The sequence below is a fragment of the Catharus ustulatus genome, chromosome 6 (assembly GCF_009819885.2).
Source record: "Catharus ustulatus isolate bCatUst1 chromosome 6, bCatUst1.pri.v2, whole genome shotgun sequence".
NCBI lineage: Eukaryota > Metazoa > Chordata > Aves > Passeriformes > Turdidae > Catharus > Catharus ustulatus.
Genome location: NC_046226.1, coordinates 54,281,852 through 54,298,874, shown reverse-complemented (window position 1 = coordinate 54,298,874; position 17,023 = coordinate 54,281,852). Strand labels below are relative to the sequence as shown.

General features: G+C 64.0%; 2 protein-coding genes across 2 annotated transcripts; one reads left to right on the top strand and one right to left on the bottom strand.

The window, feature by feature from the left end:
- Window positions 1-2,031: 2,031 nt before the first annotated feature.
- SIGIRR (single Ig and TIR domain containing) lies at window positions 2,032-4,886 on the top strand. The gene is made up of 9 exons (XM_033062799.1): window positions 2,032-2,038; window positions 2,184-2,496; window positions 2,588-2,718; window positions 2,881-3,021; window positions 3,120-3,263; window positions 3,339-3,441; window positions 3,521-3,671; window positions 4,219-4,399; window positions 4,511-4,886. Exons 1-9 carry the CDS (start codon window positions 2,032-2,034, stop codon window positions 4,711-4,713), a joined length of 1,374 nt encoding a protein of 457 aa, XP_032918690.1. The 3' UTR covers window positions 4,714-4,886.
- A 696-nt stretch (window positions 4,887-5,582) lies between these two features.
- On the bottom strand, window positions 5,583-17,016 carry PKP3 (plakophilin 3). The gene is made up of 13 exons (XM_033062265.2): window positions 12,090-17,016; window positions 11,039-11,115; window positions 10,217-10,923; window positions 9,776-9,899; window positions 9,431-9,635; window positions 9,059-9,233; window positions 8,796-8,913; window positions 8,410-8,577; window positions 7,889-8,074; window positions 7,602-7,755; window positions 7,203-7,395; window positions 6,744-6,831; window positions 5,583-6,502 (listed from the first exon to the last, which is right to left on the bottom strand). Exons 1-13 carry the CDS (start codon window positions 12,490-12,492, stop codon window positions 6,467-6,469), a joined length of 2,634 nt encoding a protein of 877 aa, XP_032918156.1. The 5' UTR covers window positions 12,493-17,016; the 3' UTR covers window positions 5,583-6,466.
- Window positions 17,017-17,023: the final 7 nt, after the last annotated feature.

Below are 17,023 nucleotides of genomic sequence, written 5' to 3'. Positions count from 1 at the left end.
CAGGTTCAGGTGGAGGTGGAGCAGCGGGAGGGAGGGACAGCCCTTCCCACGGGCTCGGCGCCCGGGGATTGGGGCAGCGGGAGCGCCCGGCCGAGGGCAGGGGCTGAACGGGGAGGAGAAATAGATAAACTATTAAAACAGAAAGAAAAAAAAAAAAGAGAAATTCCAAGCACTGATCTGGCCGGTTGGGTCGGCTCAAGCGGGAGGCGACGAGCAGGAAGCCTGCGGCTGGGGAAGCTCCAAAGGTAAATGCAGCTCTGTTCTGCTTCGCTTTCCATGCTGAAGCCACCTCAGATGAGGCCAGCATGGCTTCACCCTCACCCCATTCCCTGTGCATTCCCATTCTGGCTCTCCTTGGCTGTCTCCCAGCTCTCCATCCCGCTTGCTCCCACACCCACCGCACAACTCTCGGGTCACGGTGCCTCCCTGCCCTCCTCGCTTTTACCATGGCCGTGCTCCAGGGAATGCCACGCCCAGCCATCCTTCACCACCCCACAAGGTCCACACAGTCCCCTGCCTCAAACCCAGGGTGTCCGACGCCAGGACGTGGGAAATGGGAAATGCTGCCCGTTAGCCGGTGCTCCTCCCTCCCTGGCACTCAGCAGCCCCAGCGCCCACTCCCTGTCATCCAACACTGTCATTCCCTGGAGCAAAGAGCTCCGGGTATTTTGGGGCCTCCCCACATCCCCTGGCCGGGCTGCAGCTTGTTGGAGCTTCCTTATTCCAGCCATCCAAGGAAATGGCTTAGGATGCTCCATCCAGGAATATTACACCAGGCAGAGACAGCCCCACACCACCCTCGTGAGTGTCTCCCGCCCTTTCTCCATGTCAAATCCAGGTGGGCTGGCTCATCTCCATCCCGTCCTCTTCCCTCCCTGGCCATGGAGAAACTCAGTTAATCCTTTAGGTATAAATCGCTTCCAGCCGGTCAAGCTGAACACGTACTGGGCGTCTCTCGCGTACCTTGATCCCTGGTTTCACCCCATGCCTGGCACTAGGCTGTTCCAGAGGAAAGCACCATGCCTGCATCCCTGCTCCAAGCCAGGCAGCACCACAGATCTTCCCTTTCCATCCCACACCAACACACACCCAAAATCAGGGTGCATCCAGGAGTGCTGGAGCTCCAGAGCAAAGAGGAGCCCAGGGAGAGACTTTCACCCCTGCTGACTCCCAGAGTTAGGCCGGGTGTTCACCATGGAAACTGCGATGTCCTTGAGACTCCCACCTCAGCCCCAGCACCTGCATCACCCACATGAGGTGTGTGACGCCAGGCTCTGCTCTGCTGTCTGCTCCCAGTATCCGCCTCTTCCCACGGGGCCATCACAGTGACACCACTGGTGATTCCAGCTATGGGGGTCCCTGTGTGCAATCCCTGTGCTCCCTGCTTGCCTGGAATGCCGTGCAGCTGTGCCAATCCCTGGGCACAGCCACGGGGTAGCAACGCACCAAGGCTCCAGCGTGCGGGGAACACCGCACCCGCCGGGGAGCTCTCCAGGTGGGAGGCTGCATTTCCATAAACAAACCAGACCGCTGGTAATTAGCAGGTTCAAGGGCATGTCAGGCTGGAGGCAGCTCTGCAGCCCAGGCAGGGGCTTGGCAGCTGAAGGAGGTACCACCGAGACCCCCAAAGTTTCCCATGGCTAAGCTCATTTCCCCACCTTGGTTTTGGATTTGGGCTGAAGGCACAATTTTAAATCTGCAACTCCCAGCTGGTCATTAATCACCTCCCACGCATAAATTCATGGTTGGGAAAGCCAGGCTAGGAGTCAGTGCAGGGAGGGCAGGTGACACAGAGGCCACCAGGCTGTGGGTGGGACGTGGCTTTGGCTTTGTGGCAGAGCAGCACCCACCACCCCCAGACGGAATCGCTGATGGGGGTGGCTGGGCCCTCCCTGTGCCAGCACTCACAGAGCCATTCCTAGTCTGTCCCAGGCCCAGCCCGCCCTGTGGCGGAGGCAGCTGGACTTTGTTCCCCCCGGAAGACGCCCCGTGAGATGCCGGCAGTGCCCGCGCCTGTCACCTGAGCGCGCCATGGCAGGTAGGTGAAATCCCAATTCTCCCCTGTTCTCAGCTGGGAAGGTTCCCTGTGCAAGCTCAGCTGGGGGTCCCGCTCTGGTGTCACCTCTTAGGGTGCTGAGGGTCCTTCCCAGCTCCCCAAACTGGCTCAGCCTGTTGCTAAACAGCCACGAGCACCACTCTCAGACCCCCAAGGCAGAGCGTGTTTTTCCAGGATGACTACAGCAGTTGTGTGCCCTGGGGGAAGCTGGGTCAGCTTTCCCATCCAAGCCCCCTCCCCTCTGTGCCCCCAGACCTTTGCAGTGTGCTCCCCGAAATTCTGGTGCCAGCTGCCAATGAGACGCTGGACTTAGTGCTGGGGAGCCAGGTCGAGCTGAACTGCACCGCACGCTGGGTGGGCACCGAGCGCTGCCAGCCCATTCCCGCCTGGAGCAAGGATGGGCAGTGGCTGGGCAACGGGAGCAGCCAGGACACTGTCTGGTAAGGAGCCTGCCCTGGGGACATCCATCCATCTGCTTTTGGGGGGATGTCACCGCACGGCCCAACCCACAGCATCCCCATGTCCTGTCAGGTCTGGCCGAAACTCCTCGGAGCAGCTCCTAGCCAGCGTCCTGCAGCTCAACCTCACCCACGATACCGATTTTGGGGTGTTTGCCTGCTGGATCAGCAATGCCACGGCCACCTTCACCCTGCGGCAAGCAGGTAGGGATCTGCTGGGGACAGGGAGGGGGCATCCCACAGAGAGCCCAGGTGCACGGAGGGATTGAGGAGACTGATGGGGCCCTGCTGCCTCTCCCACATCGGGGTGCAAACCTGCACCAAGCCCAGGTATGCTGCTCACCGTGCCCTTCCCTGTCCTGGCAGAGGCAGCAGGGCATGTGCCAGCAGTGCTGGCAGCCTTCCTGGTCCTGGTGCTCCTGGTGCTCCTGGCTGTGCTCTATGTCCAGTGCCGCCTGAATGTGCTCCTGTGGTACCGGGACCGCTACGGAGAGCTGGAGATCAATGGTGAGCTGGAAGTGACACCCCAGTGGGAACAGCCTCCCGTGGTCCGGGGGGGTCACACAGCCTTTCCCATGTTAATCCTGCTCTGCGGATCTCCCCAGATGGGAAGCTGTACGATGCCTACATCTCCCACGCCGCTGCCCCTGATGACCGAAAGTTTGTCCACTTCATCGTGAAGCCGCAGCTGGAAAACCGCCACGGCTACAAGCTCTTCCTGGATGAGCAGAACATCCTGCCCAATTCAGGCAGGCACCACGCAGGGCTGGGCAGGGGTTGACACAGAGACCTACGTGGGGGCTTGACACCCTTTTTGTCCTCAGAGCCTTCAGCTGACCTCATCATGAACGTCAGCCGCTGCCGGCGCCTCATCGTGGTGCTCTCCGTCGCGTACCTGGAGCAGGATTGGTGCAACAGCAGCTTCAGGTAGGAGCAGAGCAGTTCCACAGGAGAGGAGAGGGGCTGGAGGAGGACCTCACCCTCCTGTCACCCACTTGTCTCGCAGGGAAGGGCTCTGGAGGCTGCTGGAGCTTTCCAGGAAGCCCATCTTCATCGTCTTCGAGAGCCAGTACCGGGAGATCACTCACCCCGCCATCACCCTGCTGAAGCAGCACCGAAGCGCTGTGACCCTGCTGGTGTGGAGAGCTGGATCCATGGTGAGTGCTGAGACCCCAGAATCCCCCTTCCCTCCCCAGCACCCCACAGTGCCAGCCTCCCTGCTGCCCATAGGAAGAGCTGAGCAGGACCCATCCCACCAGCAACCTCTTCCATTCCCAGCTCCCCATTTTGGGTCAACCTCCCTGCTGCCCTCTGGGGCTGCGCTCCGGGCTCCAGTACTAAAGAGCGGGTTGGACATTTCACAACCCAACCGAAAGAGCCCTGGATCTGGGAGCTCACCCCCAAACCTGCATGGTCAGGACCCTGTGACACTGCAGGGCTTCCCCAGCCTCAGCTGCCGGAGCGGAGCTTTGGCCCAGGGCCACTCCGGCCATTTCGGGGCCAGGCTGGGAGCCGGAGCCCTGAGGAGCGTTCCAGCAGGTCGGGCCGGTTTCTCCGCCGGCGCCTGGGCACGGTGCCACGCCGGAGCGCAGCCCTCGCCTTGGCCGAGCGCCCAGCGCCGGGGAGAGCGAGCCGAGCCCGTGAAACCGAGCGGGACCGTGCTCCAGTGGTCCCGGCACGGCTCATCCCCTCCCGGCCCTGCAGACCCCATCATCGGATTTCTGGAAGGAGCTGTGCCTGGCCCTGCCGCGCAAGGTGTCCTTCCCGGGGAGCGTGGGGGACCCGCAGACGCAGCTGCAGGAGGACAAGGACCCCATGCTGATCCTGCACAGCAGCTACCTGGACAGCGCAGGAGACCTGGACCCGGACGGGGACCTCGGCACAGGTCCGCGTCCCTGCTGCTTCTCCCTGAGGGGACAGATGCGCCCCAGAGGTCGCTCCTGGGCTTTCCAGCCCCTTCTCCCTCCACCTAAACCCCTCTTCCTACTCCTGCCAGGCCTCCGAGGGCGTATCTTCGGAAGCCCCCAGCCGCCCCGCCTCGCTGGCCACGGCATTCCCAGGGCTCCGGCATCCAGCGGGATGGAGGATGCGCAGCTGCGGGACGCGCAACGCTCCGAGCTCGACGTCTCGGATCTGGGATCGCGCAACTACGGCGCCCGCACGGACTTCTACTGCCTGGTGACAGAGGATGACATCTGAGCAGGACCACAGGTGTCCCCCATTCCTGTGGGGACACAGGGACCAGGTCACGGCCGAGGAGCGCCGAGTTATGATGGAATCAGAGCTGTTAGTAATGCTGGGAAAGCAGGAGCTGGCTCCAGACTGGAAAACTGGAAAACCGTCACCAGGAGCACCTTGCCCGCAATACCTCAGTGCCACCCCTGGGTGCCACCCAGGTGGCTGGGCTCTTTCCGTGGGCGGCAGGGACATTCTTCCAGCGTGAGGGACAAGTGCTGGGATGGGTGATGTTCCCTGAGGAACAACGTGCCCCAGCCCCAGGGAGTGCCCGACAGGAGTGGCGGCAGCACCTTTGTCCCATGGAAACTCCCGTGACAATAAAATGCTGCTGCAGCCCCTGGGTCTGTCCATGATGGGGACACCGGTGACACAGGGGGGGTCTCCTCACCACAGGCAGTGCTTTGGTCTGTCCTTCCCACACCAGTGTCCGTGTCACACTAACTCGGAGCCAAGCCAGGCACAGAGCGTGGTGTGGCACCGCGGCACGAGCTCACCCTGTGCTGATGTCACTGAGGCACTGATGTCACTGTCCCCACTCCCAGATGTCCCCATCCAAATGCAGGTGCAGGTGGGCATCACTCAAGGCCTTTATTTCAGGGGTACACAGGGCTGGGGGGGTTGTACACAGAGAACTGCAGAGCCAAACACCCTGTGACCCTGAGCTGGTGCCGCTCACCATGGGGGCTCCTCCAGCCCCTCCGCTCACTCTCCCCACCCTCCCATCCCTCTATCTACTCTACATCATCCCCCCTGGGGTGCCCTGTGCCCCCCAAGCACAGGGGCTCTCCCAGCCCCAAATCCCCCGGCACCCCCACCCACCCGAGTGTCCCCTCCCGGCCACCACTGTGGCACAGAGAGCTTTGGACCCGTCTGCACCCAGCACCAGGGACACCTCCCCACCCATGGAGTGATGCTGCTCAGCAAACACGGCCCTGCCTGGATCCGGCTCCTGCTGCACCAGCAGGGCCCAGCCCTGGCAGCAGCTGGTAAGGAGCGACAGCAGCAGCTCTGCCACACTGGGACAGTCCCCACAGGGTGACAGATGGGGCCCTGAGGCCCTGCCAGGCTTCCTGCAGTGAGGGCACAGGCAGCCCCATCAGCCACACCCCAACTTAGCAAAGGGGGAACACAGCACTGTCATAACGTCACTTCCCAGCTCCCTGCAGGCGCTGTGCCACCCCATAAACTGTGGGAAGCCACCTCAGAGCCCTCCAAGCCCCCAAGCCATGCAAAGCCCCATCCCCATCCAGCCAGGGCAGAACAGAAGTGTATCCCACAGCACATCCCACACTGGCACAGGGCATGAACATCCCTCTGGCACAGGGAGCTGGGATGAAGCACCCCCAGAAGCTCCCTTGCCCCAGAACTGCTCTACAGGAGCCTCCCCAAATCCCTGCAGCTCCTGCCCCCGTCAAGCTGCAGGACAAGCCAAGTTTCGCAGACAGCTGCTGAGAATGGGGAGGCACCCAAGGGGTGCCGCAGGGCAGCACCCCAGTGGGGTCCCACAGCAGAGCCAAAAGCAGTTCTGGCTTTAAGGCTGGGCAGGAGGGAGGACGAGTGTCCCCCAGCCAGGGAAGGGGACCTGGCAAAGGGTAGAGGCACATGGGATCAGGGATTTGGCTACAGAGCAGGGGTCCAGCGGCGAGCAGCCTCCCCACGGCACGGCCGGCAGCACGGAGCATCCCAGCGAGGCATTCCAGCTCCCAGGGTGTCCTCAGAGGCTGAGGAAGTCCTCCTTCCGGTACCCCTTCTGCAAGGAGACAGCCCCATCAGGCACATGGAGTCCCTCTGCTCCATCCCCACCCCACCCCACCCGCACAGGGACAACACTCTGGAGTGTCCCCATTCCTGAGGAAAAGTAGGCATGGAATGGGGCCCCACAGTATCCTGGGAAGCATTTGGGTGGTGTGGCTCTCCAGGATGAATCCTCTGGCCTTGATTCCCTAGGGATCCTCCCACTGGCTGCGGGAGGCTCTGGAATGGGTACGTACCATCTTGAAGTCCCGGTGGAGCTTGGTGTACTGCCACATGTTTCCCAGGAGGCTGGCGGCTGCTCGGGAGGATTTCTCGTTGTCCGAGCTGGGAAAGGGACAGGATGCAACAGGTTTTGGGGACCACTGAGCATGGCACAATGCCCACCAGTACAAGGAGACCACCCCAGAGGGACCTGGAGGGACTGGGGGCCTAGCGCAGGTGGGGAGAGGCAGGAGGTGAACATCTGGATCCCACCACAACAGGCAGGATCAGAGAGAGGTTTCCCTGATGGGCAAAGGTAGCTGTGGCGATAGTGCGGTGACAAAGGGCTGGCAGGTGGCCACGAGATGACTCAGAGCCAGTCTAGGGACTCTCAACACCCAGGCTTGGGAAGGGAAACTTGTGACCCACTTCCACTGAGCAGAGAGGGACAGGAGAGCAGGACACGAGGCCAGGTGTGAGCTGGCAGCTCCCACCTGTCCCGTCGCTTCTTGATGAAGAAGAGCTTCCTGAGGCCGTCGAAGTAGACGATGTCGCGGGCGGCCATGGGGCTCTCCACCACCAGGTTGTTGAGCACGGCGATGATGTTCACGATGACGTCGGCAGGCGGAGCCTTGTCCCCAACGCTCCCTGGCAGCTTCTCAATCAGGTGGCTGACCACCTTGGTGGCTGTGGGCAAAGGGCACATCAGGGCTGGTGGCCAGAGCCGTGGGGGACAGAGCCATGTCTGGGAACGGGATGGTGCAGCCTGCAGGCTCAGCTTCAAGTGGGGATGCAGCAGGCAGGATGAGGTTGGGATATGGCTGGAGATAACAGGAGGCAAAGGAAAAGGTTGGGAAGCACCCCCCCAGCCCTGGTTCACCCCTGGCACTCACACATCTCGTCCTTGTTGCGGGCATGGCGGGACAGGTTGCGGATGAGGCCGGTGAGGGAGCGCAGCTGGTGGTGGTCGGCGGTGCGGACGCGGTCCAGCACCGGATTCAGGATGCGCTCCTGCTCCAGCGCCAGCCGGCTCAGCACACCCGCCCACTGCAAGGCAAACATCCCCTTGGAGACTCCGCCAGCTCCCTCCTCCTCCTCTCCTCCCTCCACTCACAGGGAGCAGGTCGGGGTGAACCCAGGGCAGGTTGTGGGGACCCCCCCGGCTCTCCCCAGGCCTCACCCTGCGGTCCCCGGCTGTGATGTTCTGCAGGGCCCCCGAGGCTGCCTCTGTCGTGTGCTTGTTGAGCTCGCAGCGCTGCAGCAGCCGGTTGTAGATGCCCACGATCTGCGGGTTCCAGAGCCACTCCATGCCCTTGGGGTCCTTGGAGACCTCCGTGAAGGTGACAATGTCTGCGTTCAGGTAGTGCTGAGGGACAAGGGCACTGTTAAGACACTGAGGGTGTCCCCTCTGCAGTATCCCTCACTGCTAGCCTTCCCTTTTCCCTGCCTGCCTGGCCTGAACTGCTGGGCAGGGAGCTGGCAGGTCACCCCGGCTGCAGCAATGCCCCGTGGCATGGAAAAGCAGGGGTTCAGCACCCTGATTCACCCCAAACACCTGATTCACCCTCCACTGAGCTCACCTCTCTGTTCCACCCACAGCCGAGGCTAGCGTCCACCTCCACCCTGGCATCATCTCTGCTGCCAGCGCTTCCCAGTGCCAGCCCCACCCCGATGACATGTCCAGGATGTGCCCCCACTGACCTCCCGGGCTTTCTTGCTCTGGGGGCTGAAGCAGCCCACCAGCTCTCCCGTCACCGTGCCGCCAGCGTTCCTCCGGTGGCCCTCAAGGCGCTGCAGCGAGGATGGGGGCATCTCGTCGTACAGACGGTAGGAGAGGTTGCGCAGGACACAGACAGCGTTCTCCACGCTCTAGGGGGCACAGGGGACATGAGGGTGTCATCCCTGGGCCACCCAGGGTGTGTCCAGCTGGCACAGCAACTCCATGGAGGAGTCACGACACCGGCTGTGCCCACTGAGCCCAGATGGAGCCAGGCTGGTTCTCCCAGCATGACATCAAGATGTGCCTTTGCACAACGGGATGGGGGGAGCGGCACCTCAGCTCCCACAACACCAGCTCAGGGGCTCACCTTGTCCTCCGACTTCCCCACCTCCAGGGAACTGTTCACGTAGTGGATCATGGAGTCCACCAGCCCATGGCACTCGCGCATCTTCTGCCGGGTCTGCTGGCTGGCAGAGCTCAGGTTCCTGCATGGGAATGGGGTACTGTCATGGAGACAAGGGGACCCCACAGCCACACCTTCCTGAGCCCAAGAGAGAGCTCCACAGATACTACTCTGTCCCTTCCTCCCTCAAAAACCTTGCTCCCAGTGGGAGGACCTGGAAGAGATACCTGAGGAAGCCTGTGGAGTTATAAAAGATCTCTGCCTCTGAGGGGTTCTGCTGGATGACACCCGAGCCCCCCAGCCCAGAGAGAGGGACCAGGACCAGGTCTGTGAGCTGTTCCAGCGTGTCCCGGGCCAGGCGATCCTTCAGGTTGTCACTGGAGGACAGATTCCACAGGATCCCTGCACAGAGGGGGACCCTCAGTACCGGCATGGCTGGAGAGAACATCCATCCCCATTCCCCTCCCCAGGGGCTCACACTGGAGAAAACCATGCAAAAGGATCATCCCCATGGAGCATCATCCCAGCTCCACTCACACGAGGGGAGTAAGGGCCACCCCCAGGGGAGGGGGACTCTCGCCCACCCCGCTGTCCCCAACCTGTGACGTTCTTGCGGAGCTCATCGTCGGGCTCCCGCAGGGTGCGCATGAGCTCGTAGATGCCGTTCTCCTCCACCAGCGCCAGCTTGTTCTCGGCATTGTCGTAGATGAGGTTGCGCATGGCGCCGGTGGCGTGGCGCTGCACCTCCTGGTTCGGGCTGTTGAACAGCTTCACCAGCTTGGGCATGGCCTGCAGGCTGCGGGCCTGGGGGAGAGCCCGGGGGGTCAGACATGCTGCGCTCCCAGGGCTCCCTCCAGCCCCTGCACCTGCCCGTGGTGTCGGAGGGGCTGGGAAACCCCTGCTCCTGCTGGGAAGCCCTCTGCTTCCACCCCTTGGGGGCTCACCTGCTTCTTGGCGCTGCTGTCGCTGTAGCACTTGTGCTGCAGGTAGGCAGCGCCCAGCACCTGCAGGTTGGGGTCACTGGCGATCAGGTACTTCACTGCCGAGGGCAGGTCGATGTCATCAAACCTGGAACCACAGCCGAGTGAGTTCCAGCCTAACATCCTACAGGATACTCCACCATGTTCACCACCTCCAAGGAGCCCCACCAACCCATTTCCTTCTCACTGCGCTCTGGGTATGGGACTCCATTGCCAGCAGCATGAGCATCAGGATGGGTCCATGGCCAGGGTCCATCACCACAGGACCAAGCTGCACCCGCCTTCCCGCCTCTCTTCCCAACATCCCTTGTGCCCAGTGGGAGCTGGAGGGGTCCGCCCTCCCCTGGCAGGTGACCACAGTAGAGACAAGGACCACAACACCCCAGAGCAGCCCCTGGCCCTCACCCTCCGGCGTGGTGCCCAAGCAGCGTGCTGTGCCCATTGTACATCTCCATGGCGCGCGGCTCTGCTAGGTGATGGCCGGACTCGGCCAGGCTGCGCACGGAGGGGGCGCGGGAGCTGTGCTCCCCCAGCCCCAGGAAGGCGCCGCTGCCTCCTGCCGGCACCGTGCCGAAGGAGCCGGTGCTGAGGCGCGACCGGTTGTTGCTCTGGAAGCGCTGCAGCGTGCGCATGGCGGGCGCACGGATGGTGCGGCTCGGCGGCCCCTCGGCGCCATCCAGCCAGTCGCAGGCGGCCTTGGTGGCCGTGCCAGAGCTCAGCTGCCGCTCGTAGGCGAAGGAGCGGCCGAAGCCACCGCCGGCCTGGCTCTTATAGAGCTGCCGGTGGCCCGGCCCGTCCAGCTGCTCCGATAGGACGCTGTAGCGGTCATCGGCGAGCGGGAGGGGCCCGTCGGCCAGGCGCAGGGAGCGCAGTGACAGCGTGTCCAGGTTCTGCCGGCCGCGGAAGTTGCGCTCATGGAAGGAGCTGGGCCGTGGCGAGGCGGCGGCCACCTGTGAGGCCGCGTAGCCGGCGACGTAGGCACGGCTCTTGGCCATGCCCCCGTTGCTGATGGTGGCCACGCGCTTGTGCGGGGTGAGGTCCACGGCCGAGCGGGAGGACCAGCCGCTGCCCCGCAGCGTGCCGAAATCCTTCTTGACCAGTGGCTGGTACAGCTGCAGGGGGGTAAATGGAAGGTTAGAATCCCTCCCTCTATCCCCACCAGGGGAGCTCAGCGCTCTCCCCAGCACAGCCGAGGAGGTGGGCAGGGGACAGTGCCCCGGTACATACTGAGGCTTTGGGGTCCACGCCATTGCTCTGGGAGCGGGAGCTGAAGGAGGAGCGCAGGGTGGAGCTGTACTGACCACCTGCAGGACAGCCAGAGGCACTGTGAGCACGGGCAGGGCAGGGAGGGATCTGCAGAGCAAAGATCACCCCAGCTCATCCCAGGGGGATCTTCTGCAGTGCAAGCAGAGCTAGGGGGACAGAAGGGGTGGGAGGAGGCCGCCTTCACCTGCCCGCTGGCCACAGGGAGCAGAAGTGGCCTCCCCGCCCTGCCTCGTGCCCCGACGGCGAGGGCACTAATTGCCACCTTGGCGGGGACGCCGCGGCTCAGCCCGGTCCCCCCAGCCGCAGCTGGATCAGCAGCCCAGGCATCCCCCACAGCCAGTCCCGGCTCCTCCGCCCTGGGAACAGGACCCTGGTAGGGACCTGGCCACCCCACTGTCCCCCATGGCACCTCAGACCGCCCATCCACCCTGCCAGTGCCCCAGGGCCGCCGGCGGGACACGACAGGGACGGGACAGGGACGCCGCCAGTGCTGGTGGTGTCAGCAGCATGACTCACGGCTGGGGCAGCCCTCGCGGTGTCACAGGGGGTCTGTCCCCACCGCCGGGGTGCCCAGCACGGGGGTCGCGGCTCGGGGGATCCCGGCGGTGCCGGGCGGGGCAGCAGGGCGGAGGCCGCCGGCGCAGACGTTAAATGGAGGATCTGGAGCCCGGCCAGCGCTGCCGCTCAGGGCTGGGGGGGCACTGCCAGAGCGGGAAAATCCTCTCCCCTGCCAGCCCAATGCAGGGCGTGAGACCCCACCTGCGCAAAGCCCTCCAAGGGCAGCTGGGGGAACTGAGGCACGACCCCGAGTGTGGCGAAACGAGCCCACGCTGAGGCTCAGCTGCCCCTGGTCCCAGTGCTGGGGATGCTCGGGGCGCTCGGAGGACTCGGTCCGGGTGACGGGCACCCCCCAACCCGCAGCCAGGGTGTGCCCAGAGCCCAGTGCTGGCCGAGGGGCTCCCACCACCCGCCCCACCGCGTGTTCCCAGGGGGTCCCGGGGGGTTCTCCCACCTCTGGTGCCGTCGGCGAGGTCGTCGGGGCGGGCGGGCGCTTGCCCCCGCAGCATCATGCGGATGCGGACCTGCTCCTGGACACGGGCGCTGCGCAGCCGCTGGGCCTCGGCCGCCTCCCGGCCACGCTCATCCAGCTGCCGGTCCGAGGGCAAGGCCAGCGAGCAGACACCGGCCTCGGGCTGCAGGGCCGACAGCAGGAAGGCATTAGTCTCCTGCATGGCGGCGAGGGGCAGCCCGGCCGCCCTGCGCAGGTGAGCGGCGGCAGTGGCGGCGTTCCGGCGTTCCCCAGCCGTAGGGAGGCTCCGTCCCGGCCCGTCCGTCCCGCCCCGCCGCCACGCCTCGCCAGGAAAAAAAGGAGGGGGCCTCACCGGGGCCGCTGTCACCATTGGCACCATCGCCATCGTCACCGCCACAGGTGGAGGTGCCCAGGGGCGACCTCGTGGGGATGAGGGAGGTGGGTGGGTCAGGGGTCTGGGGGTCCTACCTTGGGAAAAGCCAGGATCCCCTCAGACAATCACCCCCTGACTCCTGGGCAGCCACACCAGTGAGCCCCAGATCCCCACACTGTCCCATCAATCAGCCCGAGACCCCTAGGTAGCCTCCCAGAAGAGCCCTGGGCCCCCAGAAGCCTCCCCCATTGATCCCAGGGATCCCTGCCATTGAGCCCTGGAACCTCACATTGTTCCTCCACAGTGAGCCCTGAAGTCTCACATGGTCTCCTAGGAGAGCCCCAGACCCCTGGAGAACCCTCCCATTGACCTCCAGAGATTTACATGGCCCTGCCACTGAGCCCCAGATTCCTACAATGTCCCTCCAATGAGCTCAAGACCCCCAGAAAACTTCCAAGGAGAGTGCTCTGGACCCCCATATGACCTCTCTGTACAGCTCTGGACCCCCAGATTGTCACTCCAGTGAGCCCCAGACCCCCACATGAGCTCCCAGGAGTGTCCCAGACCACCAGGGAGACCCCTGGACCAGCCCTGACCACAAAACCCTGGCCACCTCCACAGGACCCCCAGATCTCTCCAGCCACTGTCCAGGAGCACTCTGGACCCCCATCCGGCCCAGGGGTCCGGCCTGGAGTGGGGGCTCCCTGCAGTAATTCCTGGCTGGGCCCTCCCTGCTTTGCTTTTCAAATCAGCCGGGGAATGAAGAAACAACAATAATAAAAAAGGGGCGGCTGAGCGCCGCGGGCCCGCGGTGACGAACGCGGTGACTCAGGCCCCGCTGCCACCACAGGTACTAATTAGCCTCGCCCCACCTGCCGAGCTGCCCCATCACAGCCGTGCTGGGGACACCACGTCCCCCCAGCCCGCTGTGCCCGGGATCAGCTCCCGAAATCCCCCAAAATCCCCCTGCTGCCAGGCCAGGTTGCCGTGGGCCTGCAGACCCGGCTCATTCCTGACCAAAGTTGTGGCTGTGCTCAGCCCTTACTCAGGGGCACGGTGACTCCGTGTCACCGGCCAGGTGGTTTGGGGTGAGCGTGGCCCGGCTCTGCGGCCAGGCCTAGCTCAGCGCTTGGCGTCACCCACAGCAGCGTTCCGGGCTGGGCCGGGTTTACAACACCCGGCAGTGACACCGAGTGTGCGCTTCGGTCGGGGGTGAAAAGGGCGGCTGTCCCCAGGAATGTGCCGCCGTCAGCAGGAGCCATGGCAGGGGCGGGGTGGTGGCAAGAGCTGCGAGCCAGCACTTTTGAGGTGACAGTCCCTCAAATCCCCCTTGGTGGCACCGTGCTGATGTGCCAAGGACTGACATGGTGGGTAACCCACCTCCCAAGTTCTGGGGTTGTGGGAGCCCCCTTTAGCCCAGGAGCCACCCCTGAGCCTTTTGGGGTGCAGCACCCAGGAAAACCCCCGAGGCCCCCCCTCTTCTCCCGCTGCGGCACCACCCCACGGGCGCACCGGGTTTTGGCAGAGCTCGGCAGGCGCTCCCAACCCTCCGAGCCCGGATGAATCACGGGTTCCCCCCGCAGCGGGCGGAGGGGGTGGATCGCTCCCGATTGCAAGCCACCACTTGCCCGCCGTCCCCGTGCCAGGATCCCGGGGGATCGCGGCCATCCCAGGAGGCCCCCCCAGCCCCCAGGGGACAGAGGGGCTCCGGGGACAACCCTGAGCCCACTGGCAGCTTCACTTTCCCCCAGCTCTGTCTCCCTCTCAAGCCCCCATTTCCCCAGCATAGCACTGCCTTGCAGATGACGAATGGAAATTTGGGGGTCCCGGGGGATTCAAGGAATGCTTAGAGCTGGATTAGGCAGCGCTGGCCTCATCAAGCAGTTTGTTAATTGGGAAAGGGTCAGATAGGAGGGGGATACACCCAGGGGGCTTAAAAACAGCAGATCAGCACAAAGAAAACATCTGAAGCAAAATTGAGGGATTCCCGAGGGGATCCGACCACAGCTGGAATGACAGAGTTAAATAAACCAAATCCGGGGTCCCTAAAGCAGCCGCTGACCACTCCCGAGCCTGGAGGCACCTCTGTCACCCCCTCGCCGGGTGACAGAGCCACATTCCCAGGGACCCGCGGCTCCTGGGAGCACCGTGTCCTCTCCCACCCCCTCGAGCAGCACAGAACGCCTGTCCCCACTCCCGAGTCCCCAGGGCTGGCTGTGCCCGCCGGGGGACATCGGTGTCGGGGCAGGGAGTGGCTCCACGCAGCCCGGACACCGCGCGCACGTGCCAGGAGCCACGCTGGGGACACCGAGGGACACAGGGAGGGAGGAACAAGGAGGGAGGGAAAAGCCTTCTGGCCACAGCTGGCCAGTGTTGGGCAGCCACCAGACCCACATGTTGGAGTCCCTGTCCCCTGGCACCAGCCTGCGCAGGGGATGGGGACAGGGTGAGTGGCAGGGCGACTGACACCAGTTCTCCCCAGGGACCCGCGGTGGGGACAGCAGCAACGGTGGCCGCGGGAGCGAGTGGCCGGCACGTACCTGGTTGGGTGGCCCTGGAGGGCCGCTGTCCTGCAGCATCCTCGGGCAGGCAGGTGCACCCCTGGGTGCTGCGGGGTGCGGGTGGGCGCCGGCGTCTGCGGCGGGCGTGGGGCGCGGGGGCCCGCCCCGCACCTCGCCCAACCAGTCTCCTCACCGGGATTTTGCATGGAACCCGCTCACCTCCCCGCCAAGGCTGGGATCTCGGGGCTCACCGGGACTCCTTGAAATCTTCAGCACGGCTAGGGGTCTGGGGGGGGCCAGCCCCCACAGCAGAGCCACGTCTCGGCCACCTTCAGGATGCTGCAAAGAGTCCCCAGGGATCCCCACCGGCACCATGGCCATGATCCAATGTGTCCTTCCCACCACATCCCCCTGAACACGCAGCTCAGGGCACCCATGGGTGCAACAGGGAGGGTTTGGGGGTGCCAGAAGGAGAAGATGGAGGAGAGGCAGAGCTTGGGGGGCACATACATTTTTTGGGATGCAGGGGGCTCCCCCTGGTTCACAGGGAGCATGTTTGTGTGCGTGGGATGGAGCAGGAGCCCTTTGAAGCCAGATAAGCTGAGAAGGAGCATTTGAAACGAGCCAAACCAGTTTGGGGGGCCACTACTTAGCTCCTACCACCACTAACCCAGGCCCCCCACCACACCCCACATTCACCAGGGGATGCCAGGAGGGAGCCCCCCGGCAAAGCCCAGTGCAGGGCAGGAGGTGCCAGGACCCTCCACGTGGCCACTGCTGTCACATGTGGCCCGTTCTCAGCCCGGCGGTGTCAGGAGGTTCCTGTGCTCCCCCCCACAGCCTCCACAACCTCCCCTCTCAGGCTGGAGCAGCCCCTCAGCCAGGGAACTCCAGGCTGGAGTTTGCCTCCACCGCCCCGGACAAGCCCCGACGCCTTTCCAGTGTCCCCGCAGGGGAGGGAGCGCCAGGGTTGATCATCCAGGAGTGGGGACCTGCCCGCACCCCGCTGTCACCTGGGGCTCCAACACCTGGCCTGGGAGAGGCTCCCTGTGGCTCCTGCAATCCCCATGATCCCTGTGTCATCTTGTGGCCACAGTTCATCCACCACCAGAGAAACAAACCCTCCGGCGTTGTGCTGCTGGCCCTGTCCCAAGCAGACACCATCAGCTGGCCCCAAACTGTCCCCTGCACCAGTGGGGCTGGCACTGCTGGCAGCACTCCCTCCCAGCACCAGTGGCAGCTCTGGATTTGGTTGAGCCCGGTGCCTGTTCCTATGGTGGTGGCTTTTTGAAGCTCTCCTGGCTGGGAAGCTGCTGGAAAAGCCGTGCCTAAGGCCAGGCTGGTTTTGGGGTAGGACTGGTGGCCTGGGGGCCATGGGGCCACCCGCTCTGCCCAGCCACAGACCAGCTCCTGGAGCAGCGGGCACAGCCCTCACCCACAACAAAGTGTTTCCAAAGTGCTGCAAAAAAACAGGGATCTGGGCAAGGAGAGGGGAGAAACAACTCCTGCCCTCCCAACAGAGCCCCAGGCCACAGGTACTAAATCTGGGACAAAAAGCCCCCGGCTGTGGCTATTTACTGATGGCACATGGGTGGCTGAGCCCCCCTTGTCCAACTTCACTTCAAACTCGGGCTGCTCAGAGTGAGCCTGGGGGATGCAAATAGGGAATGAAACACTTGGGGGGAAACTCCAAAACTATTTCAGAGATGAGCCCAGGGGATTTGAGAGACGGGGAGGACCTGGCTGAGGAGCAGGAGTGCATGGCAGGTGGGACAAGACACCCACCACAAGCAGTCACGGGTGAGGAGAAGCACCAGCAGAGAGCTGGGACAGGGGTGGGCAGGGACAAGTGTGCCAGGACATGCAGGAGCGCAGGGAACCAGGGCAGCCCCCCATGGAGCTGGGTGGAGCCCAGGTGTGGGGCGGAGGCTCAGCAAGTCCAGGCGTGTGGCCAGGCATCAAACAGGGTGCTGCCTCCTCCTCCTTGCATGGAAACAGCACTGAACGCTGCTGCCCACTCCCACCGCACAGAGGGGACCCTC